At 44.3% G+C, this 22,248-nt stretch overlaps 1 protein-coding gene across 2 annotated transcripts; it reads left to right on the top strand.

The window, feature by feature from the left end:
* The first annotated feature begins 1,108 nt into the window (after positions 1-1,108).
* Positions 1,109-12,357, top strand: KLF17 (KLF transcription factor 17). Of its 2 annotated transcripts, none has more exons than XM_088023001.1 (3): positions 1,109-1,186; positions 10,910-11,765; positions 12,113-12,357. In XM_088023001.1, exons 1-3 carry the CDS (start codon positions 1,109-1,111, stop codon positions 12,355-12,357), a joined length of 1,179 nt encoding a protein of 392 aa, XP_087879127.1. The 2 variants fall into 2 exon arrangements, with proteins under 2 accessions (XP_087879127.1, XP_027979029.2); XM_028123228.2 differs by having other exon boundaries at positions 1,109-1,192.
* Positions 12,358-22,248: the final 9,891 nt, after the last annotated feature.

The raw sequence follows: 22,248 nt of genomic DNA, 5'->3' as shown, positions 1-22,248 counted from the left end.
TTCTAACTGGTGTCCCTGCTTTGATCTCATCTCCCATAATCCATACACCTCAAAGGAGCCCAGTGATGTTTTAAAAAACTTAGATCCTGTCAATTTCCTGTTTAAAATCCTTCAGTGGCTTCCCATCACACTTAGAATAAAGTTCGAACTGCTGTCCATGGTCTCCAAGACCATCCCTATCACGTCATTCCACTCTCCCCTGTGCTCACATGGTAGAGGTCACCTGGTCCCTCTATGTTTCCTCTGGCAGGCCAAGCTCTCTCCTGCCTCAGATCCCTCCAATCTTCCTATGGGGAGGTCCCTTTCAGGCACTTAGTCCTCAGCTCACGTTTTCCTGTTTGTTTTCTCTGTGGCACTCATCACCAAGGAAAATTATAACTATTGACTTTATTATATTCATTTGTCTGCCCATTTCACATGAAAATTCCTTGAAAGCAAAGACCCTTGGTTCTGTCTTGTCTGCCGTTGTATCCCTAGTTCCATAAGACAGTGCGGACACACAGGAGGCTCAGTATTCTGGAAAGAAAATGCGTGCTACGGAGCTCGCACTATTTGGTCTGTACACACAAGGGACAGAGGAACCTCGTTTATAGCAGAGAAGATCCAGGCCTCTGGGAGCTTATGACAAAGAACTCTGACCTGGTGGGGTGCTGGTGGAGGTTCTCCTGTCTCCTACATCCCAGTCTGCGCCTGCCTCCTGCCTCCTGCCCTGGTTTTTCCACTCTGAGGTCTCCAAAGCCTGGAGTCCGGAACCTTGGTGTCCTTACCCCTACTTGAGTGTAACAGAGATGCTCAGACTGAAGGGTGGATGGGGTAAATCGGGTGGGGGCAGACTTAAGACACAAGATGTGGTGACGGTCTGAGGTCCCTGTTAGTGACCCTGCTGTGTCCGGGCAGGACCTGGATGCCCGGGGTGGGGCGGCTGCTGATGGGTGGGTCTGTGGGTGCGGCCCTTGGCTCCGCCCCTCCCGGCCGCACGGTGCTAAGTAGAAGCAGAGCTAGGCAATTGAGATTGTGGCGTGGTGGTGGCGGGACACCTGATCTGAGACGCCGAGGCAGCGCGTCTCAGCTGTGCTCTGGTGTGGGCCTGGACCCGCACACGGTCCTGATGTGCAGCCCATCCCAGGCTGAGATGGAGCGGGAGGCCGAGTGGCTGAGACAGTGGCAGCCGGCTCAGCACCAGCTCGTGCAGGTGAGTCCAGAAGTCAGCGCCAGGGCCGGGCGTGGTGGGCGGGGGTAGGGTGGGTGCAGTCTGGGGGTGGAGGGAAGCAGAAATCTGAGGTATTAGAAGTGTGAGGGGTAGGGTTAGGAAGGGGAGGGTTGGGAGATCGCGGACATAAGTCATGTGTCATTTATGCAATTAATATTCACACAGCATTAGCACCTGTGCTGGGCTCTGGGGGTAATGCCCTGCCCTGTCAAGGGACTTGAGTATCCAGGAAAGAAGAAAAAGTTAGGAAGTCAGTGGGAAGCAGGCAGGGAGGAAAACATTACTAAGTGGCAGGCCTTTGTCAAGACCCTGGGAATGCAGTGGTATGCTTACTATAAGATATTATGCCATTTTATTAATAAATAGCTGAATGATTGGAAGTGTACAGATTACTATTAAGGAGAAGAACAGGGGCCACAGGAATGAATAGCAGAGGTGTTTGAGTTGATTTAGGAGGCTGAGAAGACAGCTAAGGATTTGGTCTGGAACTGGGGAACTGGCTGGGTGAAGGGTTTGCAGGGCCTGAGACCAGAGACAGTAAGCTTCTACCTTGGAGGAAGTGAAAGATGGACTGAGAACTAAGGCCAAGAGAGTGATGGGAGAGTGTCTACTGAGATCATGCAGGGCTTGAGCCAGTAGGAAGCCACTGAGGAATTTAAATGTGATTAGTCATGATGAGATTTGCATTTTGTAAAGAGTGCCCTGAGAGAGGTGGGCAGAATTCAAGGCAATTGCTGGAAAGGTACTATGAGAACTAAAATGGCAGCCTAACTAGGGAGGGGAGTGTGGAGAAAGAGAAAACCAAGTAGATCTTGGACATGTTTTGGAGGTAGACACCATAAGATTTGGTAATTAACTCGCATCTAGGTGGTGAAGCAGCCATCCAGGACACCTTAGCGGATTTCTGGCTTGCACCATTGGGCAAGAATAGTGACATTTTGTGGGAAAGCAAAGGATGAGAAGGAACAGGCTTGTTTTTTACTCCTGTGGGTGGGCGAGTGAGGATGAGCAGGAGTTTTAGATGCAGTCCATTGAAGTGCCTTTGGGCTATCCAAGTGGACTGAGCCTTAGGCAGCTGGAAGATTCAGGAGAAGTCTGCCCTGGAGCTACTGGTTTAAGAATAAGTGGAATATAAACCTAAATGGATCATTAGCATGAGAAAGATTGCCTAGAAAGTATCCAGTAAGGGAAACCTAGCGAGGAGACTGAGGAGGAGGGAGGGCCAGGGAGGAGAGGAGAAAAACCCAGCAAGTGTGACAATGTGTTCCCAAGGTCAAGGGTGGAAAACATTTCCAGACAAGTGGCCAGGAGTCTCAGAAGCTCCCAAGAGGTCAAGCGAGAAGGGGTCTGACAAGTGTTTGGACTTAGTGACATGAAAGTGGTTGTTGACCTTTATAAAAGCAGTTTCTGTGGAGAAATTGGGGGGCCAAATTGAATTTGGGGGAGTAATTAGGCAAGGCAGTGTTGAAGGTGTATATGTTAAGCATCTCCAAAGAAGTTTGCCTGTGAAGGATCAGGAAAATAAAAGAGGGCCATCACTGACAGGGAGGAAAAAGGGGCTGGGCACCCCAGAAATACCCATCCAATAGACAGTTATCTGGAGCCTGTTACATGCCTACTTTATGCTAGTTGCATATAGTGGTGAATAAAACAGATAGGCTCTCACCAACCCTTCTAGGGTGAAAGAAAATTATTTTCTTCCATAGTCAAACATTTTCAAACCTACCAATATTCTTAATATCATCTTAAATGTAATTCTTATTCAGATTCCCCTAGTTGTCCCTAAAATGTCCTTTACGCTAATATGTCCAAACCAGGATCTGCTTTAAGACCACATACTGCATCTGGTTACATCTCTTGAGTTTTTTTTTTTTTTAAAGCCTTTTTATTTATTTATTTGACAGAGAGAGACACAGCGAGAGAGGGAATACAAGCAGGGGGAGTGGGAGAGGGCAGAGAGCCCGATGCGGGGCTCGGTCCCAGGACCCTGGGATCAGGAACTGAGCTGAAGGCAGACGCTTAACGACTGAGCCACCCAGGCGCCCCTCTGAGTTTTTTTGAAATTAGAATAGTTTTCTTTTTTCCTGACTGACTTTCCATTTTTCATTACCCTAACTTTTGTCTTGTAGACTGTTCCTTCTGGATTTATCACATTGCGTTCTCATGGTATAAGTTAGCTTGATCTTCTAGCTCTTGTGTCACTTGTAAACTGAAGTTAGACCTTAAAGCTTCATTGGATTCCTGATTGTTGGTAAGAAGGTCTCATAGGTATGGTGGGCTCCCTCTTCATCAGGAGACACATCTAGCTCCCCACATTTGGGTGACACTAGGCTTGGCCCTTGAATTAAGGTAGCCTGATTGATCTCTCTATTCAAGCTTTACGTTTAGCCTTGTGGTCAGAAAGTAACCTGTGTAACGTGATCTTGGATATATCCAAATGCCCAGTTCCCTACCAGTCATTCACCTACGGTGTCAACCAAGTTTCCTTAATCAAAAGTTTTATTAAGGGTTGTAAAATAATGATTTTTCAATTCTACCATTCCTTCTACATTTATTAGTTTGCGTTCTTCTGTAATGTAGGATTTTTCTTAAACCACTGGACTCTTTTTGGTGATTTTGAAATAAATTTCTTACCGGAAAGATATAATAAACACTTAATTTTCACTTAAATTCACAATGTTCAAAATTCTATTAAAACTAATAGTCATTATTCTTTTTGATGTTCAAATTGTCACAAATTTGGCCAGTGGGAACCCCTGTGTCCTTTTCTTAGACATTTTTTAAAAAGTGTGGTAAAATCTACATAACAAATATCATTATAACCATGTTTAAGTGTATAATTAGTGGCATTAATCATATTCACATTACTATGCAACCATCCCCAAAATTAATCTCCACAAATTTTTTCATCTTCCCAAACTGAACTTCTTTTAATTTTTAATTTTTATTTTTTTAAATTTAGATTCAATTAATTAACATATAATGTATTGTTTGTTTCAGGGTACAGGCCTGTGATTCATCAGTCTTTTTTTTTTTTAATCCATTTGTTATTCTGTCTTTTTTTAAAGATTTTATTTATTTATCTGAGAGAGAGAGAAAGAGATAGCACGAGAGGGAAGAGGGTCAGAGGGAGAAGCAGACTCCCTGCCCAATGTGGGACTCGATCCCGGGACTCCAGGATCATGACCTGAGCCGAAGGCAGTTGCTTAACCAACTGAGCCACCCAGGCGCCCCTCATCAGTCTTACATAATACTCAGTGCTCATTATAACACATACCATCCCCAATGTCCATCACCCAGTCACCCCATCCCTCCACCCCTCTCCCCTGCAGCAAACCTCAGTTTGTTTCCTATGATTAGGAGTCTCTTATGGTTTTTCTCCCTCTCTGGTTTTGTCTTGTTTCATTTTCCCTCCCTTCCCTTATGCCCCTCTGCCTTCCAAACTGAAACTCTTTAACCAATAAAAAGTAACTTCCCAAATCCCTGGCAGGCAATCACCATTTTACTTTGTCTCTTTGAATTTGACTTCCTTAAATATCTTATATAAATGGAACCATACATTTTTTGCCCTTATTTGACTTAGCTTAATGCCTTCCAGACTCATTCATTTTGAAGTATATCAGAATTTCCTCTTTATTTTTTTTATGACTGAATAATAGTCCAATGTAGGTATATGCCACATTTTGTTCATCCATTCATCTGCTGATGGGCACTTGGGTTGCTTCCATGTTTTGGCTACTGTGAATGATGCTGCTGTGAACATGGGTGTACAGATACCTAGTTCAGTCCCTGCTTTCAGTTCTTGTAGGTAGATACCAGAAGTGGAATTGTTGCATCATATAGTAATTTTATTTTAATTTGTTGAGGGGCTGTCATACAGTTTTCCATAGTGGCTACACCATTTTACGTTCCTACTACAAGGATTCTAATTTCTCCATATCTTGCCAACACTTTGGGTTGTTGTTGTTGTTCTTTTTGATAACAATCATTTTAAATGGGTGTGAAGTGGTATCACATTGTGGCTTTGATTTGCATTTCCCTAATGATTGGTTATGTTGAGAATCTTTCATTTGCTTGTTGGTTATTTGTATATCTTTGGAGAAAAGTAGTTAAGGCTCTTGCCCATTTTCGAATCGGGTTATTTGTTTTTAGGTTAAGTTTTAGGAGCTATCTATATTTTCTAGATATTAGTCTCTGTTAGATATGTGAATTGCAAATGTTTTCTCCCATTCTGTGGGTTGCCTTTGTACTCTGCTGGTGGTGTCTTTTGATGCACAAAAGATTTTAATTTGATGAAATCCAACTTCGTCTCTTTTTTTCTTTTGTTGCCGTTCCTATAGTGTCATATCTGAGAAATCATTGCCAAATCCAATGTCATGAAGCTTTTCCCCTATGTTTCCTTCTAAGAGTTATAGTTTAGCTCTTATGTTTAGGTCTTTGATCCATTTTGAATTAATTTTTGTATGTGGTATTAAGTAAGGGCCCTTCATTCTTTTGCATGTGGATATCGAGTTATACCAGTGCCACTTACTGAAAAGGCTGTCTTTCCCCTCATTCAATGATCTTGGCACCCTTGTTGAAAATCATTTGACCATATGTGTGGGGGTTTATTTCTGGGCTCTATTCCTTTCTGTTGGTGAATAGGTCTATACTTAATGCCAATATTACCTTGTTTTGATGACTTAGCTTTGTAGTAAGTTTTGAATCAAGAAGTGTAAATTTTCCAATTTTGTTCTTTTTCAAGATTTTTTTTCAAGATTTTGTTTATTTGACAGAGAGAGCACAAGCAGAGGGAGAGAGGGAGAAGCAGGCTCCTTGCTGAGCAAGGAACCCGATGTGGGACTCGATCCCAGGACCCTGGGATCATGACCCTGGCCAAAGGCAGCTACTTAACCAACTGAGCCACCCAGGCGTCCCTCAAGATTGTTTTTGGCTATTTGGGGTTCCTTGAAGTTCCATATGAATTTTAGGGGGTAGATTTTTCTATTCTTGCAAAGAAAGGTATTTTGGTAGGGGTTGCATGGAATCTACAGATTGTTTTGGGTAGCACTGACATCGTAACTACTAAAGCCTTCTAATCTATGAATATTAAGATGTCTCTCCATTTACTATGTCTTTAATTTCTTTCAGTGATGTTTTGTATTTTCCAGTGATTAACCTCCTTGGTTATTTCTAAGTATTTAATTTGTCTTGATGCTATTGTAAATTGAATTGATTTTCTTTTTAAAAAGATTTTATTTATTTATTTGACAGAGAGATAGAGAGTACAAGTAGGCAGAGGGAGAGGGAGAAGCAGACTCCCCGTGGAGCAGGGAGCCCGATGTGGGTCTCGATCCCAGGACCCTGAGATCATGACCTGAACTGAAGGCAGACGCTTAACTGACTGAGCGACCTAGGCACCCCTGATTTTCTAATTTCCTTTATAGTTAGTTCATTGTCAGTGTATAGAAACAACTGATTTTTGTGTGTTAAATTTTAATCTTTTTTTTTTAATTTAAATTTTAGTTAGTTAACCTACAGTGCAATATTGGTTTCAGGAGTAGAATTCAGGGATGGTCCATCGACCAGAGGACCAGAGGTCCCTCTGACCCTCTTCCCTCTCGTGCTCTCTATCTCTCATTCTCTCTCTCTTAAATAAATAAATAAAATCTTTTAAAAAAAATCGGGGTGCATGTACCCCTTTGAATCTATTTTTGTGTACTTTGGGTGAATACCTTGTAGTGCAATTGCTGGATCATAGAGTAGTTCTATTTTAACTTTTTTTTTTTAAAGATTTTATTTATTTATCTATTTATTTATTTATTTGACACACAGAGAAGGAGAGAGCAAGCCCAAGCAGGGGGAGTGGCAGGCAGGGGAGAAGCAGGCTCCCCGCTGAGCAGGGAGCCCGATGCGGGGCTCGATCCCAGGACCCTGGGATCATGACCTGAGCCGAAGGTAGACACTTAACAACTGAGCCACCCAGGTGCCCCTAATTACAGCTTCGTGGTTCCACTGGGGATATTTTAACTTTTTGAGAAACCTCCATACTGTTCTCCAGAGTGGCATTCCCACCAGCAGTGCAAGAGGGTTCCCCTTTCTCTGCATCCTTGCCAACACCTGTTGTTTCTTCTGTTGTTAATTTTAGCCATTCTGACAGGTGTGAGGTGATATTTCATCATGGTTTTGATTTGTATTTCCCTGATGATGAGTGATGTTGAGCATCTTTTCATGAGTCTGTTAGCCATCTGGATGTCTTCTTTAGAAAAGTATCTATTCGTGTCTTGAATTTGAATCTTACTACTTTTGGGGCGCCTGAGTGGCTCAGTCGGTTAAGTTTCTGACTCTTGGTTTCAGCTCAGGTCATGATCTCAGGGTTGTGAGATGGAACCCCGAGTTGGGCTCTTTGCTCAGTGCAGAGCCTGCTTGAGATTCTCTCCCTATCCGTCTGCCCCTCCCTGCCACTCACATGCATGTACTCTCTCTCTTTCTCAAATACATAGATAAATAAATAAATAAATACTTTAAAAAAAAAATGAATCTTACTACTTTTGCTGAATTTATTAGTTCTAACGTGTGTGTGTGTGTAATCCTTAGGGTTTTCTACATTTAAGATCATATTATCTGGGAACAGATAGTTTACTATTTTTTCCAATACAGATGCCTTTTGTTTTTCTTATCTAACTGCTCTGGTTAGAACTTCCAGTACAATGTTGAATAAAAATGGTAAAAGCAGGCATCCTTGTCTTCTTGATCTTAAAGAGCCTTCAGTCTTTCATCATGAATATGATGTAAGTTGTGGGTTTTTCATAAATGAAATGCCTTTTATCAAATTGGAAGTTTCTATTTCTCGTTTTTTGAGAGGGTTTTTTTTTTTGAGAGTTTTTTTTTTCTTAATCATGAAAGGGTATTGGATTGTTTCAGATGCTTTTTCTGCCCTGCCCTGCCCCCCCCACCCCCTGATTTTCAGATGCTGAATCAGCCTTGTGTTCCTGGAATAAATTCCACTTGGTCATGTTGTATAATCTGCTTAATATGCTGGTGGGAAAAAAATATGCTGGTGGATTTGGTTTGCTAAATTTTTTTTTGAGGATTTTTTTGCATCTATATTCATGAAAAATGTTGGCCTTTTGTTTATTTTACTTGTGATGTCTTTGTCTGGCTTTGGTATCAAGGCAATGTGAGAATGAGGTAGCAAGTATTCCCTCCTCTTCAATTTTTTGGAAAAATTTTGGAAGCATTGATATCCTTCTTTAAATGTTTAGAATTCACCATGAAGCCATCAAGTTCAGGGTTTTTCTTTGTCTTAGAGGCTTTTGATTACTGATTCAGTCTCTTTACTAGTTATGGGTCTGTATAGATTTTCTATTTCTTCATGATTCAGTGTTGGTAGGTTTTTGTCTTTTTAGGAATTTATCCATTTCATTTAGGTTATCCAAATTGTTGGCATGAAATTATTCATAGTACTCTCATAATCTTTTTCATTTCTGTAAAATTGGTAGTAATGTCCTCACTTTCATATTTTTCTTGATCAATTTAGCTAAAGATTTGGCAATTTTGTTAATCTCTCCAAAGAACCAACTCTTGGTTTCATTGATATTTTTCTTTTTTTTTAAAGACTTTATTTATTTACTTGAGAGAGAGAGAGAGCATGAGAGGGGGGAGGGTCAGAGGGAGAAGCAGACTCCCCGCTGAGCAGGGAGCCCGATGTGGGACTCGATCCCGGGACTCCAGGATCATGACCTGAGCCGAAGGCAGTCGCTTAACCAACTGAGCCACCCAGGCGCCCTCATTGATATTTTTCTAATAGTTCCTTCCTTCTGCTAGCTTTGGGGTTAGTTCGTTCTTCTTTTTCTAGTTCCTTAAGGTGTAAAGCTAAGTTGTTGATTAGAGATTTTTTTTTATTATAAGCATTTATAGCTGTAAATTCCCTCTTAGGAGGGAAAAATTTATAGAATATTTCTTACTTAAATTCACCATTATTTTTAATTGATTTTTACTCTGATTTTTATAACAGAATTTTTCACTTGCTGAAAATCCTGATTTCTCACAATATTATTTTAAAACTATTTTAATGAAAAATAACACTCAAACAGAGACGTGAATATAAGTGTATGGCCTAATGGAAGAGTACAAAGTGAAGATCTATGAAACATTGCCACCACCACAGAAGCCCCTCTGATCCTTATTTTGTCCCCCCCTCCCCTCTAATATAACTTGTAGCCTATTATCTGGACGTAACTTCTTTGAATTCCCCTATTTCTACTCTGTGGTGTTTCTGTAATTGGTGTAAAAGCCGAAATTGCTTTAAGTTTGCTTTCTTTTCGTGTGTGTGTGTGTGTGTGTGAATGTTGCTCATTTTTCCTTGATCTGTGGCAACATTTTTTCTGGTGATTTTTTTAAAGATTTTATTTATTTATTTGAGAGCGAAAGAGAGCGAGAGAGTCGTGCAAGCACGAGCAGGGGGAGGGGCAGAGGGAGAAGGAGAAGCAGGCTCCATCCCAGGACCCCAGGATCATGACCTGAGCTGAAGGCAGATGCTTAACTAACTGAGCCACGCAGGCGCCCCCATTTTTTCTTTCCTGAGATTGCAATCTTCAATTTCTGTTGGTGTTTTAGTATCTTTTATGGACACTGTATTTTCTACTTATGTTTTGGTTTTCATATTTGAATGGATTGGTCTTTTCTGGACTGTCACAGTGGAGGAGTAGATGGGAGGTTATGGAGTAGTGGAGCCAGGAATAATGATTTTCAAGGGGCCCCAGTTTTTAGCTCAAGAGCTCTCTCTAATGCTACAGTGATGAACAACTTTAAAAAATATGATTCTTGGATCCTGTCCTGTTTCAAGAGGTTCCACCACCAATCTCTTCTTTACATCCCTTCATACCAGTCAGTCATCCAGGAATACTGCCTCTTGACTTCCTTGTTAAAAGTCTGCCTCTTGGGACGCCTGGGTGGCTCAGCTGGTTAAGCATCTGCCTTCGGCTCCGGTCATGATCCCAGGGTCCTGGGATCGAGACCCACATCGAGGCCCGCATCGCGCTCCCTGCTCAGCAGGAGGCCTGCTTCTCCCTCTCCCACTCCCCCTGCTTGTGTTCCCTCTCTCGCTGTGTCTCTCTCTGTCAAATAAATAAAATCTTCAAAAAAAAAAAAAAAAAGCCTGCCTCTTTTCCTCCCCTCCTCCAGTGCTTGATCTCAGACTTGTCCACAGCAGTTCCAGCTCAGCTGAGACCCTCTTCTGTAAGTAAATATTTGCAGATGCTTTCTAAGTTTTGCTAAAGCCATGACCCCTCTGAACCCTCAGGTCTTCTTACTCTTGTGGCTTTCTGCACTTAGGCTGATTTTGGATGTTCTTTTACCCTCACACTTAAAGATAATCTGTGAAGGTTTTCTCAGAGTTTTGCTGAAGGTGTCGGTTGTGGAATATTTTTTCTTTTTTTTGGTTGTGGAATATTTTATTTGCTCTCTTCGTTGCTTTTTATGAAATAAACAAAATCATGACAAGGAGGAAAAATGGCATGAGTCACATTTAGGCTGCTACTGTGCTCCTATCAGCTAGACTTGCATCTTAAAAAGTCCAAACTGGAGAATGGTTGGGTAGCAGGATAATTCAGGCAAGAGATATTGGAGGCTGGATTAGGGTGGAGTCTGGAGATGGGAAGGAAGGACATGGGGAACTGGAATTTGAACTAGGGTGAATTTCACTTCTCTCTCTTCAAGGATACTGAGAAGTCAATGTCCATCTTGGACACGTCTCCACCTCCTAGATGCAGTGGAGGGCACACCTCTTGGAATGATGGCGCATCAGGCATTCAACACTTCCTTCAGTACACAGAGCTGGAGAGGATCCCCTTGGCCTTAGCTGAGGCACCCAGGCAGAATGCAAGTGAAATGGGGCCACAGTTCAGTATGTCACTGCCTGAGCATGGTGTGAGCTACTGCTCCCAAGTGACTCGCACTCCTTCCCAGATGTTTTACTGTGAGGGACTGCTTTCCTCCCAGCCAGGAATAATGATTTTCAAGGGGCCCCAGATGATGCCCTTAGGAGAGCCCAGTACTCCAAGGGTGGCCATGACCTTTGCTAGGAATCTAAGGATGGCCCCCAGTGGGCCGCCAGTCTCAGCTCCCAGTGGAATCTCAATGACATCCCACATCAATGTGCCAACAATGCCTTATTCTGGCCCCCCAACAGTACCTTCTAACAGAGACTCTTTAACACCTAAAATGTTATTGGCCCCAACCATGCCTTCTACTGAGGCCCAGGCAATGCTCCCTTCTTTGACTCAGATGTTGCCCCCTAGAGAACCCCATGACTTTAGGATGAACCCAGCTGGGTCCCCATCATTTCTGGCTTTAGAATCCCAGCACTCTCTCGTCCAGCCAGGCTCCCAGGAAGACCCCTTACCCAAACAGCCCATGCGTGCTCCACAGAGAGCAGAGTGGAACTCCAGGGCCCAGGAAAGGGCTCTCAGGAGGAGATCCCCGGTTTCAAGGCCTTACTGCTGCCAATATGAAAGCTGCGGAAAAGCTTATACTAAGCGCTCCCACCTTGTGAGTCACCAACGCAAACATACAGGTGAATGAGGTGTCAGATAGGTGGGGTAGGGTTGGGTGGGGTAGAGGAGTCTCTGGGCTTTAGATCTGTGCTAGACCACTGGTTTGTAATGGTTTGGGATTAGCTTGTCATCCTTCAAGCTTGGGGTCAAGCTATATTGGCACCACCAACTTGCTTTCCCACCGTCCAGTGTGACCGTGCCAAAATCATGGGCTGCTGATTGTGTTGCTTCCTCACTGCTTTCCCTTGGTTTTCCTTTGGTTTCTCAACTTTGACTGCTCTTCCTCAATAGAGTCAGACTCCTTCCTATGCATGTGCTGGCATATTCTTCTACTTATTTTCTTCTGTTCCTTGTCACCTCCCCACAGGTGAGAGGCCCTATAAATGCATGTGGGAAGGCTGTATGTGGTCTTTCTTCCGTTCTGATGAGCTTGGACGACATACGCGGATACACACCAGATATCGACCACATGGATGTGATCAATGCGGTCGACAATTCATGAGATCTGACCATCTCAGGCAACACCAGAGGATTCATCGACAGGCACCAGGATCCCCAGACCCACAGGCCAACAATGGACAGATGGCTGGTCCTCCTGCTCTTGGTCTTTAGGCCAATCTCCCTTTCTCCTCATCTTGGCTTCTCTACCCTGATCTTGCTTGCCTCTGACCCAGCTAGTCTTCAGTAGGTATAGGCTTAGATGAAGACAGAGAAAGATTATGAGGTGGTGTTAAAGCCTATATGAGCCCTGGACCCAGTCAGAGACTCCTCAAAACTGTCTTGCATGCCTTCACCTCTTTGGGGCACCTATTTTGCCAAGGTTGGCCGCATGGGAAACTGAAGGAAAGTAGAGATTGAGAGCTTTATCAAAAAGCTCTTTATCTCGTGTCACTCCCCAGCTTGAAGCCCTTTAGTGACTCTCCTTTGCCTGCTACATAAAATCCAACTTCCTCATCTTGGTCTTCTATAGTTTCCAGAGCCAAACTATGTTTAAAACCTGAATTTACCACTTACTAGCCATGTGACCTTGGAAAAGGGGTTTGATCATTATGCCATGTTTCCTTATCTGGTAAATGAGAAAAACAGTATTGGACTGTTTTGGACACATCTTATGTACTGAATCAAATTCTCTCTGGCACTCATCAGCCACATGCCCAGAGATTGACTCTCCTCTAGCTTCCAGACTTGGATGGAATGCCCTGCTGCAGGGCATGGAATCTGGCATCTCAAGTTGCTATTAGCAACCCAGAAGGGTGGGGTAGTAAATTCTCCTGAGATAACATTTGACTAATGGGAGATGGGAGAGAACCGGGCAGATAAATACCTTCTTCCCCCCTTTTCCTCAATTGCTGCAAGGCACTGTTTCTCCAAACAGTTCCACCAATGGGGAGATCACCCAAGTAGCCATTGGACACACCTGCTGTGTTTCTTCAAGGCTTGTCATGAAGCAGGACCCAATTGCTATCACTTTGCATTACTGTCAGTTCTTCCTTGCCTTGCTTCCCTTTTCTCACTCAGTGCCCTGGGTTTGCACCTCTCAAATAAAACATCAGTACTTAGTTCTTGTTTTAGGCTCTGTTTTCTAGGTGATCTGGGGGCGGAGGACATTAGACTGGGGCAGAGAAGGACAAAGCCTATTGTAACTTCCTCTCCTCCCCTAACTGAGCCCAGGTACCTGGACTACCAAATACCAGGTATTAAAGGCCCTGTCCTGCCCTTTTTCCTTCTGTAGGGTAGAGGGCATAATGACTATCCTGGGTACTCAGGTAGTTTTGAGTCTCATTTCTGGACCTCTTAGCCAACCATTCCACTCACCAGCAAACTAATAGAAAGGAACTTGCCCAAACTCAGGTGGCAGAGCTGGGATCCCAGCCAGAATCTCTCTACTCTAGAGACGATATCTTCTACAGGTGTTGCCAAGCCCTGCCAGGTCATGGCCACAGAGAGATGAATCAGGTCCAGTTCCTGTGGCCAAGGGATCATCTTGGTCTAGGGGCTGAGAAGTCCACCTAGGCATGGTGGCCACGGAGAGTAGGAACACCTAAACAGGAAGGTCAGAAAGGCTTTCTGGGGGGGGTCACCATTGAGCTCAGTGAGTATATGTAACATCTAGTAATCCCTTAAATGTTGGAATAAACTGAGCAGGTAAATTAATAGAAAAGAGTTCCAGACAGATTCCTGGACCAACACAACTGCTCAGAGAAGAATCAACCAGCAAGCTCCCATTCATTCGACAAATGTTCTTTGAGCCCACTAAAAAGAGCATCGCTGCTGTGGGGACTCATGGTGGGGGGCACAGGGACAATGGAAAGGTGTGTCAGGGAAGAAAGACTTCTCAAGGAGGTGCCTGAGTCAAACCTGAAGGACTCATGGGGGTTAGCCAGACCTCCATTTCCTGGATGTCTACCCTTTGTCATGTCCTGTGTTGGACACTAAGGACACAGCATGACAGTGCCTTGCTGTGGGGCATTAAAACCACAGTTAAACATTCTGAAAGTACTCAGTGTTGCCAAAGAGAGGAGCCAAACCTCTGGGGGCTCAAATTTATTCTGGGCATTGTGGAAGTCCCACAGATGTGGAGACGCCTGTCACCCCCATCCCCACCCTCACCCCCTCCTGTATGGCCACCTTGGTCTGTTCCCCTAGTGGCCCCAGGAAGTCCCACAGATGCGGAGACGCCTGTCACCCCCATCCCCACCCTCACCCCCTCCTGTATGGCCACCTTGGTCTGTTCCCCTAGTGGCCCCAGGGTACCTGGGCCAGGCATTCAGGTGCCTTCCACCCAAACTCTGAGTGAGGGGAGTGGATATGATAAATAAGGGCAAGGGGTACTCGATTGTGACCCAGTGAGTGGCCCCAGGTCTCCAGTGCCTGAAGTTTCTTTCATTCCCCCCTGGGCACGGGGTCCCTTCTGTGAGGCAGGACATTTCAAGCTCAATGGGCCAGGGCTGTTCTCCATCCCCTGTGGCTCCCACACATCCCTGCTGGTAGGGTCAGAAGGCCAGATTGCTTGTTGGAACATAAAAGAGAGGTCTGTTGGTGACCCTTCACTTTCACCAAGGAATGAAACTGGGAGGAGCCAGAGTGGGCAGGGGTGTGCCACATACACTACAGTGGGGGGGCCACATGGGCCGCTGCCCTTGTGGAGGTCACAATCTAGTGGAGGAAGGATGATAGACATGTACAGAGTGCAGTGAGGACAAATACCAGGGACTTGGCTGTAACAGCACAAGGGGCTTAGGAAGGCATTCCCTCTGGAAATACGGTTTGAGCTCAGAGGTAAGGACTAACTAGGAGGCAGATAAAGAGCTAAGGAAGTTACTGGAAGAGAAAAAGGTTACAGGTTAGCTTATGGCAAGCCATGGCTAAGCCTTTTCCAGTATTATCTTGTTCAACACCAGGCAGGATAGTGCTTGGGTAAAGACCTTGTGGGCTCCCAAGTAAGATTAGATTTTGAATCCTGCCTCCCGCCATTTCCTGGCCATGTGGCCTTGGGGCAATTTACTTATCTCTGCATCAATAGCAAGTGGGGCAAGATTGACACCTTCAAGCTGAAGAGAGAATTAGTCCTGCTTAAGAATGGCTTCTGCTGATGGGCGCCTGGGTGGCTCAGTTGGTTAAGCGACTGCCTTCGGCTCAGGTCATGATCCTGGAGTCCCAGGATCGAGTCCCACATCGGGCTCCCTGCTCAGCAGGGAGTCTGCTTCTCCCTCTGTCTCTCCCCCCTCTCATGTGCTTGCTCTCTCTCTCATTCTCTCTCTCTTTCAAATAAATAAATAAATCTTTCAAAAAAAAAAAAAAAAAAAGAATGGCTTCTGCTGGGACGCCTGGGTGGCTCAGTTGGTTAAGCGGCTGCCTTCAGCCCGGGTCATGATCCCAGGGTCCTGGGATCGAGTCCCACATCGGGCTCCTTGCTCAGCAGGGAGCCTGCTTCTCCCTCTCTCTCCCTCTGCTTGTGCTCTCTCTGTCAAATAAATAAAATCTTAAAAAAAAAAAAAAGAATGGCTTCTGCTTAAAAGAAAGGGAGTGTTCGAGAGTGGAAGATGGCTTGGACAGGGTGTGGCAGTGTAGGTGGAGAGTAGCAGAAAGATTTAAGAGATAAAATCAACCTTGGTGAATGGGGAGGGAGTGGTCAAGGATAACTCCCAGGTTTATAGCTTGTGTTCTAAGTGACATGGAAGGAGAATGGATGAAGTTATTTTTCTATATTTTTATTGTTGATGTCTATCATGTGCAAAAAAGCTTATATACAATTTAAAGTAATAACTTATTTACCCTTTATGCCACTTCAAAAAGAGCACATACTAATAGATTTGAAGCCTTTGTGCTCCCCTCTGACCACATTCCTCATCCTCCGTAGGGGTAACCACTATCCCGAATTTTGGTGAATTTGTTTGTCTTTCTTTGTTTTTGCCCTGTGTCTATGCTCTTAAGCCATATAGTGATTTGTTTTATGTGGTTTTGAACTTTGTTTATTCTGTTTGGGGTTCATTGAGTGTCTTCCATCTAAAGGTTTATAGTCTTAATAAAATTTGGAATTTTTTGGCCATGTTTTGTCAAGTTTTTGTCCCCCTCCCCTTCTCCTCTTGACACAGAATCTGCCCATGTTATAGACTGTTTGCTATCATCCCACAGGCCACTGATGCTCAGTCCATTTTTTTCAGTCTTTCCTTTCTCATTTTAGATGTCTTTGTGCTAACTGATCTTTTCTTCTGCAGTATAATCTGCTCTCAGTTTTTCAGATACCGTACTTTTCATCTCTAGAAATTCCATCTGGATCTTTTTAAAATTTTCTATTTCTCTCATTATCATGCTCATATTTTTCTCTCCCTCGAACATATGAAGCATAGTTAAAATAGCTGTTTTAATGTCCTCAGATGCTGGTTCCATCATGTTTGTCATTTCTGAGTCTGTAATGATTGTTTTTTCTCTTTGATAATTGTCCTTATTTTCCTGCTTCTTTGAATAGCTGATAATTTTGTACTGGATGCCAGACAATTGTGAATGTACATAGTTGGTTGCTGGATTTTGTTTTATTCCTTTACATATTGTTAATTTTTATTTCTGGCATGCATTTTACTTTCTTGGAGTTAGTTGGATCTCTTTGAGCCTTACTTTTTTTCCTTAGGGAATTTTTATTTATATGAGACTTACAGTTTAAGCTTTTTTAGAACAGTCCCTGAACTGCATTTTTCCTAGGGCTAATTTAAGCCCACTACTAAGGCAACATTCTGAGGATTCTTCCTGGTCTGTATCTTATGTTTTTGCATTCTAGTTGGTGAAAACAGACTATTTCCCATCCTGTGTGTGATCCAGGAATTGTTCTGCCTCCTTTTCAGTGTTTTTTTTTTTTTTCTTAGTCTTGAGTAATTTCTTCTCATGCTTGATCAGTACTTAGTCAAAGACTCAAAGGGACACATCTCTGGATCTTGAGCCACCCAGGTACCCCTAATCATTTTTTTTTAATTTTTTTTAGAGAGAGAGTATGAATGAGGGTGGGAGTGGTAAGGGCAGAGGGAGCGGGAGAGAGAAAATTCAAAGCAGGCTCCATGGTCAATGTAGAGCCCAACATGGGGCTTGATTGCACCACCCTGAGATCATGACCGAAGCCAAAACCAAGAGTCCAATGCTTAACTGACTGAGCCACCCAGGCACCCCTCATTCTTTTTTTTTTTTTAATTGAAGTATAGTTGACACACAATGTTACATTAGTTTCAGGTGTACAACATAGTGATTTGACAAGTCTATACGTTATGCCGGCTTGTGTGTCTTTTTATATGTCTGTTGGCCATTTGTATCTTCTTTAGAAAAAGGTCTATTTAGGTTCTCTGCCCATTTTTTAAAAAAGATTTTATTTATTTGTCAGAAAGAGAGAGAGAAAGGGAGAGAACAGCGGGCAGAGGGAGAAGCAGACTCCATGCTGAGGAAGGAGCCCAATGCGGGACTCGATCCCAGGACCCTGGGATCATGACCTGAGTCAAAGGCAGATGCTTAACCAACTGAGCCACCCAGGTGTCCCTCTGCCCATGTGTAAATGATTATTTGTTTTTCTGCTGTTGAGTTGTAAGTTCTTTATATATTTTGGATATTAATCCTTTATTAGATATATAATTTGCAAATATCTGGGAGAATTGGGTTTTTTAAGTAGCACTGTGTTCAGAGATCCTAAGGTAAATGGGATGGGAGAATGAATCCTAAGGTAGGTGGATGGGTTGGGATATCTTCACAAGGTAGAGATGTGGCAGGATGTGAAGGCAAGCAGAAGAGATAGCTTCTTGGAGGAGTGGAGGATGTAGGGGAGTTCCCAGATTATGGAAGAATTTCATAAGAGTACAGTGGGCTAGTTTGAGAGGGAGCTTGGGGGAAGGCTGGGAACTAAAAAATAAGATGGGGGAAGGCTTTCCAAAAGTCTTTGGAACATTGTCGTTGCATAGTGTTAGAACTTGCATTGTATTCATTCTCATTCATTCATCAGAAAATTTATGGGGTGTCTACTGGGGGCCCAGGCTTCTCAGTGTTGGGGATACAGTGGCCAAGTGGCCAACTCGATCTTAACTCCTCCTGGAGCTCTGAGCTAAATGCAGGAAAGGCTGACTCCAAAAGAGATGATTACAATTGCATTTGGAAAGCCCATCTTGGTTGCCCTGGGTGAAGAATGGGTGGGTTATTCTGGGCTGAAGAGTAGGCAACTGCATTTGGGGAAGGTGGAAGATAGTGGTCTGCACAGGCAAGCAGATGATTGAGAAGTGGTTGGATAAGGTAGGTAAGCTGAAAAGAATTTCTGACTTCATGCTAGAGGTCACCTCTTCCCAGCCACAATCACTGCTGGTTGGCTGTGCTGGCAACTAATCCTGCACTGGGTGCATTTGATGATGATCCTGCTTTTGTCAAGCAGGTGCTGGGGGCTGCCTGGCTTAAGGTTCTGGGGCTGCAGCTAATGCCCTCCCAAAGGCAACTTCCCTGGGTCGGGCCTAGGTCCAAAGGAGAACACCCTGTCCTCTGGGCTGGTGTAGAATTCAGCCACCTTCCACAGACTGGAGAGACAGTTTTTAAAGGGAATCTTAGGTTCTGGGGCAATGGGGATGGAAGCCACCTGCAGAATGGAGCCCTGAGTGGGTACAGAAATGGTGTGAGGGGTCAGGTGGGGGAGGGAGAGGAGGGATGACACGTAAACAGGCTTTGAGAAAACACTGGTACATCTATTCCACTCTTACATATGACGTAGCAAGAAACGAGTGGCTTTTCCAATAAGTCTTTTTCTTTTGGCTTTCAGATGTTCTTCATTCATTCAATTCTCCCTTGCCTGGCTCACAGCTCATGTGATGAATCAGACTTTTACTTGTATTAAGTGTTGCTAAAAGATAACCAGGGCTTCTGACTTTCAGTTGTGTTTTTCCTTTCCATCCTCCTTTTCCTTTGCCTGGTTCATTAAAAACATTTTAAATAGATAATATGCACGTGTAGTACAAAATTCAAAAGGTAGAACGTATTAGTCAGTGAAAAGTCCTACTGCTCTTGAGCCTCTCCTTGGAAGTGATGCTACTTTTGGTTGTGTGCCTTCCAGACCTATCTGTAATACATAAATGGCGGATTATTCACACTGTTGGGTCTCCTGCCGTCTTCACTTATCAGTACATCTTAGAGACTGTTTGGTGTAAGCAAATAGAGAACTACTAGAATCTTTTAAATGGGTATGTAGAATTCCGTTGCATAGATGTACCATATTTATTTCATCCATCTTCTATTGCAGGACATTCAGCTCATTTGCCATGAAACAATGCTATAATCTTAAGAAAGTTGTTTTATTTGTTTATTTATTTATTTGACAGAGAGAGAGCACAAGCAGGGGGAGCGGCAGGCAGAGGGAGAAGCAGGCTCTTCGCCGAGCAAAGGAGCCGGATGGGGGACTCGGTCCCAGGACCCTGAGATCATGACCTGAGCCGAAGGCAGATGCTTAACCGACTGAGCCACCCAAGTGTCCCTACACTGTCTTTTTTTTTTTTTTTTTTTTTTGGCAACCTTGACAGTTTTGAAGAACACTAGTGAGATATTTTGTAGAACGTTCCTCGGTTGGGGATTTGTTTTTTTGCATGATTTGGCTAGAGGTAAATGAAGTGTTTTTAGGAGGAAGACCACAGAGGTAAAGTACCATTTCCAGCAAAGGCACTAAACAAGATCCAAGTAGACTCTCAGAGCTCTTTGGTCTCTTCCTTTCCCACCCCAGTGTGTTGATAACGGGCCACACATGTCCATGTGCATATGTATTTCTAGCCCAGTGGCCTCCATTCAGAGGCTTCCTTTTGGGGGCCTTGGTGATCTGAATCACTACTTTCCCACTCGGAGCCCTCCATCCCTTCCTCCCTCAGATTCCCCAGGTCCATAAAAAGGCAAGAGCCTTTCAGTTTGGGGCTCCTCAGCAGTGGGGGAAATCCCCTGTCTGTATCCAAGTGACTTTACTTGGGGGCTTTAGGGAGCCAGCACCTCTCCTTTTCACCTCTTGCTTGCACTGTCAAAGTAAGTAAATAAAGCCTTGATTTTTACCTTCAGTTTGGCTCATTGTCCTAATTAACCATCTTAGCACCTGGCAACTCAACAAATTGATGCAGCAAGACAGGGGCCCACTGAGCACAAAGCCATTCTGGAAGAATAAAACACCTGAGGGCCCCATGGGGCACCTCCATAGCCGTGCCAACAGGACTTGGGGGGTGCTAGCAGATTATTTACAGAAACTTTTCAGTTCTAAGGGGAATCATTGGTCCCTTTTAGCACTCCACTCCCTGGCTGGGCTTGCCCAGTGGGTCACATGAGAAATCCAACAAAGGGAACTCTAGGAAAGCTAGGGAATCCGTTCCCTAGCTACTGCTCATGGTCCTCCAGAAATGGGACCAAAACTGTCAGAGAACCCACATGCTGAACTGCGCCCAGTAACTATTGGCTCAAAGCAGGTTGCTGATGCCAAGGGACATCCTGCAATGTAGTGTGTTTTTGAGACTCATGACTTCCATGAGAGTGTAGAGGTCTTTTTCCTGTGGCCCAAAGAGACCTAGAGACCTGGTGAGTTTGCCTTCACAATGAAAAAGATCATCTTGTTAAACTTAGTGATGGAGGGAGGTGCCTTGTGGGGCGCATTGCTACAGACTCTTCTTTGCAAGTGCCCTGACTGTGGGCAAACATCCGAGACCTCCTTCCTCAATGGGTACTCCGTGGCTGCAACAAGTTTGTCCCACCAGTGACAAGTTCCTTGTTTGACCACACTTGCAGAGGCTCTAACGTCCCTGCAAACCATCCTAGCGGTCGGTCCCTTGGGTCTACCATGAGGGACTGAGAACGATGGTCAGATTGTTAGCCACACTCAAATTTCCAAGTTTGTTCGTGCTACCCCTGCTGGCACTGGCCACCAGGCCTAGTTAAACCTCTTCATGAGATCAGGTCAGTTCACGCATGATCCAGTCCAAGTCTTACTGACAAATTCCTGGACATGGAAAAGGCAGCCACGGGCAAGAAAGCAAACTGACCAGGGAGAAAGAGTGGCACTAAGAGTAATAACCTAGCGCCCTCTCCTGGGCAGTCTGGGCAAGACCTTTCCAGAAAGATTTCTGAATTTGGTTACTTTGTGAGAGTCTCAAAGGAGGAAATTGATAGGGCAAGGAAATCAGGGCCTGTGGGTCACCTGATTAGCGGTCCCCTCCCAGTGAGCCTGGAGATGATTCGGGGAGTACTACTGATCTTACCTGGACCTCTTGGCATCCAAAAACAAGACTTTGGGACAGGCCAAAGCCCCTCTGCTTCCATGGGGGATCAGAGGCCTTATGCCAAGGTCAAGGTTCAACGGGGAGGTGGGGGAGAGTTACACTTCTTGGGTCTTTGGTTGCTGGTGCACAGGTGACTGTGATCCCTGAAATCCTAGCTCCAGGATGAGGGGGAAACAGATAACGCTCTACCACTGGGACCCTTGCCCATGCCTAGCTATGGGTGGGTCCTTTAGGGTCCCTACAAACTTCCTGGCTATGGCTCCCACTAGTGAATGTGTTATTGGTATAGAAGTATTATCTATGTCTATAGATGATTTGTCTTTGCCCCAAATCCCTGATAAGAACGGCTGCATTTTAGTGGGGCATGTGGATGAACCTACCCTCTTACCTACCAGCGCCTAGTACCACTGTCTATGCAAAACAATATTGGCTGCTTGAGGGAGAAAAAGAAATAATCATCCACATTGCCCATCTCAAGGAAGCCAAAGTTCCATGACATGATATCTTCATTCAGTAGATCAGTTTGGCCTGTGCACAAGGCCTAGGGTATCTGGAGACTCCTAATTGATTAGAGGAAGCTCAGTGCCATAGTTCTGGAAGTACCTGGTATCATGATTGTCACAGAGGCTACTGCCCAAGCTGAAGAAACCTGGTATGTAGCAGTTGATATTGAAAATGTTTTTCCTAGCATCCCTTCTCTACCCAGATGATCAGGATCAAATTCACCTTTAAGCGCAATGCATTGCAATAC

The sequence above is a fragment of the Eumetopias jubatus genome, unplaced genomic scaffold, assembly GCF_037043125.1.
Source record: "Eumetopias jubatus isolate StellerSeaLion01/CBP00866 unplaced genomic scaffold, mEumJub1_p1.0 scaffold_4, whole genome shotgun sequence".
Taxonomy (NCBI): domain Eukaryota; kingdom Metazoa; phylum Chordata; class Mammalia; order Carnivora; family Otariidae; genus Eumetopias; species Eumetopias jubatus.
This window is presented reverse-complemented; position numbering and strand designations above follow the sequence as displayed.

Excerpts from the sequence above, each read along its gene's own strand:
- KLF17 (XM_028123228.2), top strand. The coding sequence starts at position 1,109 with ATGTGCAGCCCATCCCAGGCTGAGATGGAGCGGGAGGCCGAGTGGCTG. Across the intron at positions 1,193-10,909 it reads CTCAGCACCAGCTCGTGCAG|GATACTGAGAAGTCAATGTC; the intron begins GTGAGTCCAGAA and ends TCTCTCTTCAAG. Across the intron at positions 11,766-12,112 it reads TCACCAACGCAAACATACAG|GTGAGAGGCCCTATAAATGC; the intron begins GTGAATGAGGTG and ends ACCTCCCCACAG.